At 40.3% G+C, this 6,631-nt stretch overlaps 1 protein-coding gene across 1 annotated transcript; it reads right to left on the bottom strand.

Annotated features, from left to right (window-relative positions):
• Positions 1-938: 938 nt before the first annotated feature.
• LOC119521309 (vomeronasal type-1 receptor 4-like) lies at positions 939-1,883 on the bottom strand. Its single transcript, XM_037819432.1, has one exon. It carries the CDS (start codon positions 1,881-1,883, stop codon positions 939-941), a length of 945 nt encoding a protein of 314 aa, XP_037675360.1.
• Positions 1,884-6,631: the final 4,748 nt, after the last annotated feature.

Here is a 6,631-nt window from a genome sequence, read left to right on the forward strand (position 1 = left end):
GAACAAGAATAAAAAATAAAAGTGAAAAAAGAACACCCAAATCATCCCCCCATCCCACCCCATTTGTCCTTTAGCTTTTATCCCCATTTTTCTACTCATCCATACACTAGATAAAGGGGGTGTGATCCACAAGGTCTTCACAATCACACTGTCACCCCTTGTAATCTACATTATTATATAATTGTCTTCAGGAGTCCAGACTGCTGGGTTGGAGTTTGGTAGTTTCAGGTATTTACTTCTAGCTATTCCAATACATTAAAACCTAAGAGGTATACACCCGATTTTATTCAATCAGTGCAGTCATTCTTTTGCATTATCATTTAAACCACTGCAGTTGAATCTGGCCATTTCTGCATGAGAATGTTTTAATTATGCTAATAACACTTCATATAATTATATTTCAAACAACTGCTAACTATGTAAGGATTCAAAGTATAGATTTCATAACTTGGTCGCCAATAGCTTGTACTGAATCTGAAGTTGTCCAGTTTCGCCCCATGCTACCTCATTATTACCTGAGGACACGTTTTTCTTCAGATTTCTGAATGACTCTCTCACCTGTTCCTTTCTCTAGGAACTTTGCCAACAATTCTGGGCTTAGTCAATTTCAGAAGTTTAATATCATATTGAAAGTTTGACACCCAAAGATTTTCCTCATAATCTCCAGAATGTTTCAGAACCTACTTGTTTTTTATTGTATAGACTCTGAATGACACCACCGCAAGTAATACTAAAATTTCAATTCTGTAAGCAATTCCATAATAAATACTTAATATTTAATTTACATTTATTATTTCTATTTATTGTTATATTTTTCGTGTACAAGCTCACAGTATCCTGCTCACCACTCTCTTGTACTGTGATAATTTCATAATTGTGCTTCCAAATCTGTGGGGAGAACTGAATAAACAAATGACCATTGAGGAAAAACATATGCATTATGTATTACTAATAAGATTAGGGGAGTTTGTTTTCCTTACCCAGGCAAAGCAGAGTATGGAGACAATGGAGTCTCGGCCCATGAGAACAAAGGGGCTGACAGTTGGGAAACACACAGAGAATAGTGCAGCCATGTTCACCAGCAGCCAACTGGGATGATCAAAAACAGCAAGACAAATCTGAAAGATGCAGGAGACAGTGTAAAAGGATACAAAGGTGCTCACCAGTAAAAGGATGGTGTGGGTAGCTCTGGACTCAGGGGAGGACCTGGGGGAGAGGTTGGTCCTGTGGATGTGTTGGACCCTCTGCTTGTGCCTGTACAGGATGGAAACCATGGAGCCGCTGGCCCAGAGCATGAGCCCCAAACATAGAGCATCAGAGAATGAAAACAGTGCAGCATACAGTGGCACTTTGCTTTTTTCACCAACTTGAGAAGAACAGTACCCCAAATCTTTTTTCTTCTTGAAGGTGTCATTTCTCCAATTGCCAGTCACATATATAGGAATAATGATATTTACCAGCATGTAGAGGAGCCAGCACAGGGACGTGGAGAGGCTGATGTACCTGGGAGCTTTCATTTTAATGTCTGCCCACCTGGAGTTCCTGGGACTGATGATGATGGCCTGGAAGATACTCAAGAGGCAGGTGCTGCTAATGGACACACCCCTGCCCACTCTGTAAATGTAGTAAAGAATTTTGCATCCATAATCACTGGGGAATTGTTTCCACCCCAAAGCTGCCACTGTTTGTGGGACTCCTTTGGAGAATAAAACTAAGGAATTGGCTACAATCAGGTGCTGGAGAATCAAATCCGTGGTCCTTCTTAGCCTGCACCCAGAGAAATAGAGAAAGAGATAATGATACAGAAGAGAGAAATTTCCAAGGATTCCAATTATAGTCTGGGATAGGAAGACCAATCCCATCACCAAATTCCTGGAGGACATTCTGCCAGTTCCCAGTGACTAATATTTGACTTCGGCATCAGAGGAGCCTACAAGGAAATAGGAAGTGGGTGCTACAATTATCAATTGTACTGAAATCCAATATTCCCCACTTATCAATTTTTAAATTTGTTCTTTTATGACATTCAAAGAGCACTTAAAAAGTAGGAATCACTGCTATGAAGGCTATTTGTGAAGGTGGGCATTACTAGGACTTTCACTAGAAAGATGAGGAAAACATACACAGAGAAAGGCGAAGCGGTTTGTCTAAACTCACATCCAGCTTAGAGGTAACGTGGGGACTAGAACTTGGCTGGGTTTGTTGCAAAGACATTGCTTTTATCCACCATACTACAAAAACAAAGTTAGTTAGGTGTTTTCTTCCAATAATCCAGATCCATATTTAGTTTTGCTTTTGTACCTTGTCATGGGATTTTAACATGTTGGTATGGTATTTTATAATTTTGGTTGTAGCAGTTTTCCATTGATGTGTAAAAATGTAGTTTATAGGCCAATAATGTCCAGGATTAAAGATTTAGAGATCTTAATAAAATGTAGATCCTAACAAAATGTAGAAGGTAGAATAGTAGTACAGGGGTTGACCCATGAGCCGGTAGGACTTGATAGATGAAAGAATGTCTCCATATTAGAATAGCAGGAGAAGGACTTATTTGCACTTATGTCAGGAACAAAAGTACAATGTCACTTATCAAAGGATTTATTAAGGAATCTCCTGTCTGCTCCCATACTGAGGCCATGAAACACTAATATGAGATAAAACATTCTAGGCTTATGTATCTATTACTACCTGACTTAATTAAAACTATGAGTAATGAAGTAAGATTTCTGAAAGATTTTTAAATTAAGACAAATGCAAAATTGAATCTGTAAAGTGTAAAGTCTTGTGCATTTTATAATTCAAAAGAGTAGAGTTTAGGATTGTTTGCTATTAGAATATTTTTAAACCAGAGATAGATTCTAAGAAATATTTGAGCCTGGCGGCTGCTGGTAAAAACCACAACTTAAATGTTATCTTTTCCTTAAATTCTGCATCCCTGACTTCAAGAGGGAAAACAGACTCACCATAATCAACAGACCCTGAATGTTTTCAGGAGGGACACAGTTACTGTCTCCATTAAGCTCACCCTATTCCCAGAGTTAGAGAAACATTTATATCCCAGCAGTTGCATCTCACACACACTGATTCTGCACAGGATAAGATGATTCCTGTAGATTCATCCTATTATTATTACAAGTTTAGAGTTCTTAGAGGCACACCTCTTGTCATTCTGAAAGTTGTTTCCATGACTTCTGTAAGGCTGGCTAAATAGCAACTCATTTCAAACTACAGACCTTGAACACTTTTTTTTTTTAAAAAAAGGTTTCCTAGTCACCTGGATTAAACACCCACAATCTCTATCAGTGAGGATTATACTAAATCCCATTAGGAACCATCAGGGAGTGTTCTCTGGTCTGGGACCTGCATCTCTAAGAGCCCAGGCCATGCCTCGGGAATTGTTTGTCCTTCCTGGTTGGCTTTACCCCCGACCCAATTCAAACTCCGAAGGATTCCTTTCCTGATATGGTCACTTCCCCAGACTCCCGATATGCCTCCTTCTGTTACAGTCTCTGACTCTCAGACTGAAATAGAAAATACTCACCGACAGCTTCCAGCTTCCAGAACCGTGGGCTCCACGCGATGGTCACAACAGCCGGTGTGTGTGGGGGAGGCAGCCAGATCCTGGGTTATGGGTTTGTGATTCTGTGACCTCACTTCCCCGCAGAACTGCAATTATCATTTCTCCTGGTGTGGTCTTGACAGTGCAGGATTTGGGAGTTGAGACTGTTTCTGAAAAACATTTTTTTCAGTTGCTAATTACCAAATCCAATTAAAAGTTTCTAGTTAGCACCACCGAAGAGACCCTTGGAATGTTTGATGGAGACTCCTCCTTTTCCGGGCTCCAAGGGGCAGGCAGGATCTTCCATGCAGGGGGCAGAGGAGGATGAGGTGTGACACGTGAGGGACTGGCAGCCAGGTGCATGTGTCTCATTGGGTGCTCTGCCACCCTAAGACGTTCTTCGACCCCAAAGTGAGTCCTTTCAAAATCTTTAGACACTGAGCTGCACATTGATATAAGTTATTACCTGAGAAATGGAATCAAAACACCTGAGAAGGATTACCTGAGATCCAATCCAAAGAAAGAACATGATGCCAAGTAATCAATGTTAATTAATTTGGAAATGTAGATGATAAGGAAATTTTTTAGGAAAATACTACTTACCAATATTGACTACCCAGTAGTGATAGGAAGTGTAAATAGAAAAATAACTATAGAAAGGGTCAAGTTTATAAGACTTTCAGAAGTCAAGGCTCCAGGATAAGACAGTTTAATAGGTCATTCATTTAATTGTCAGATAAGTTGTTGCTGCTTCATCAATTTGTGAGCATTGGATAATCATCAAAGTCTTCAACCCTTATTTTTGGCTGAATTTTCAATAATAAGCACTCTTGCTTTTGTAATCAATTAATATGAGTTTAAATTAATCCTTTGGATTTACCTACAAATAAACCCACACTTTACTCTTGTCCACTATCAAATGTCTCTGAATTTTCAAGTCAGGGATTAGAGCCCTAATAATGAACAACACCTACCATGCATATTTACACACTTATACACAAGTGTAGACACTCATGCACACCACACGTACACTGTCACATAATTCACATAATTACACGCATACATCTCATATGCACATTTCCTCACAAACTCACTGTCCTCCACACACTCACCACGTATAAAGCCACACTCACATTTATACACACTAATGCACACTCCCACAAACTCATACAGTCCTACTCACATTCATCAAATCACATTCAAACTGTCAGCATGTGCATATATATCTTAACAACTTATTTGTATGTGGAAGAATAGTGGATCTCCAGGCCTCTTTTATATATCCACCCTTTATACTCTTTCCAACTATCCAACAACTCTCGGGGATGATACTGCAATATGTAAAAAGTGCCATGGGCATTGAGTGCTAAGATAAAAACTTGTGGTGTTGCAGGAATGACAGTGCAAGAGTGTTTGATAATTTGGGTAAAAATGAAGGCTGTGGGAAGGGAGGGTGCGTAGGGAGAAGAGGGAGAAGCCAAGAACCTGAAAGTGTGGGAGGATGTAGAGTGAAGCTGATGAAAGAAATACAGAGAGTTAAAAGTCAGCAGGTAAATTCCATGGTGGGTTAAAGTACACTGTCATATTTAAGGGTAATATGGGCAAAGCGTCCAAGGAATTTAAGGGAACTGGAGGTTTTGGAAGCTGAAGACATTAGGGGTGCAGGACGTCATGGGAAAAAAAGGATAATGGAGATGTTGAGATAATGGATGAAGGTTGGTAAAGAGCAGGAGTGGGTAAAAAGCATAAGAGACAATGTTTATGAAGAGTTAAATAAAATGATGGGGAGACGGGATAATGGGTGGGGTAGGCAGATCCTAGAGGTTATTAGCAACCCAAGACACAGATAGAGGGTGGGAAGGGGAGATGAAATTGGGAAATGTATTGAGTCCTGGGAGGCAAAATGGGAGCAAGTTGATGAAGGGAGATGGTTAGGAAACTGGGCGTCAGTTGGATAAAGGGCCCAGGAGAAAACAGCAGGGATAATAGGTTGGGGTGATGCATGGGGGTCATGGGGAAGCTGACTGATCATCTGGGACTGGTGCGTTTGAGGGTCAGGGGCAGAGAGGTCCAAGAAATGATCTGACACCATTGGAATGGGGAGTACAGAGACTGTAGACGGATGGAAGAAAAAGTCCATTGGATGAAGGGGGAGTCAAATTATAGAAGTCAAAATCCTTGCTTGTATAAAATACCCTCTGAGGTAGTTTGGAGCTGCTAGGTATCCCAGAAAAGGCTATGTTCTTTTAATCCATTCTTGTGGGTGCAGACCTACTGTGGGTGGGACCTTTTGGTTAGGTTGGGTTTCAACTGAGATGTGTCCCAGCCCCTTCAAGGTAGGTCTTAATCTTTTACTGGAATCCTTTGTGAAAGGATAAAAGACAGAGACATTTGGAGAGACAGAAACACTCCAGAGGTGCTAAGAGAGAACCCACAGAGAAAACCACTGGAATCAGAAGCTGAAAGCGATGAAACCTGGGAGGAAAGGACCAGCAGACACCAGCCATGTGCCTTGTTATCTGACAGAGGAATCCCGGATGCCAGCAGCCTTTCTTCAAAGAAGGTATCTTCTTGTTGATGTCTTAATTTCTACATTTTCATGACCTTGGAATTGTAACTTGTAACTTAATAAATTCCCATTGTAAAAGCCAAACCATTTCTGGAATATTGCATTCTGGCAGCTTTAGCAAACTGAAATACCCCTGAAAACTCCTTAAACAAAACAGAGTAGAGGATTGTGAGTAGGTTGAGAGTTGCATTAATAGATGCCTTAGCTATGACTTTTGGCTTCAAACACTGGGATATAATCATTGACATTGGCCACAGTCATCTCAACCAAGTCCTGTAGGTAGTCACCTGTTTGCAGAAGGTGAGAATTTTATAAGGATTGAGGAAATATACAAGAAAGAATATTAGCAATGGCTTGCTTTCTTTCAGCAGATACTCACTAACTGCTTAGAGCATCTGATACTGTTTTAAATGCTTGGAACAAATTGGTGAGGAAGGGAGATATGCTCATTATGTTTAAGAAAATATGGCTTGATGGTTAATAGTACAGATAAATATTCAGGA

Source organism: Choloepus didactylus, chromosome 27 (assembly GCF_015220235.1).
Source record: "Choloepus didactylus isolate mChoDid1 chromosome 27, mChoDid1.pri, whole genome shotgun sequence".
NCBI classification, from domain to species: domain Eukaryota; kingdom Metazoa; phylum Chordata; class Mammalia; order Pilosa; family Megalonychidae; genus Choloepus; species Choloepus didactylus.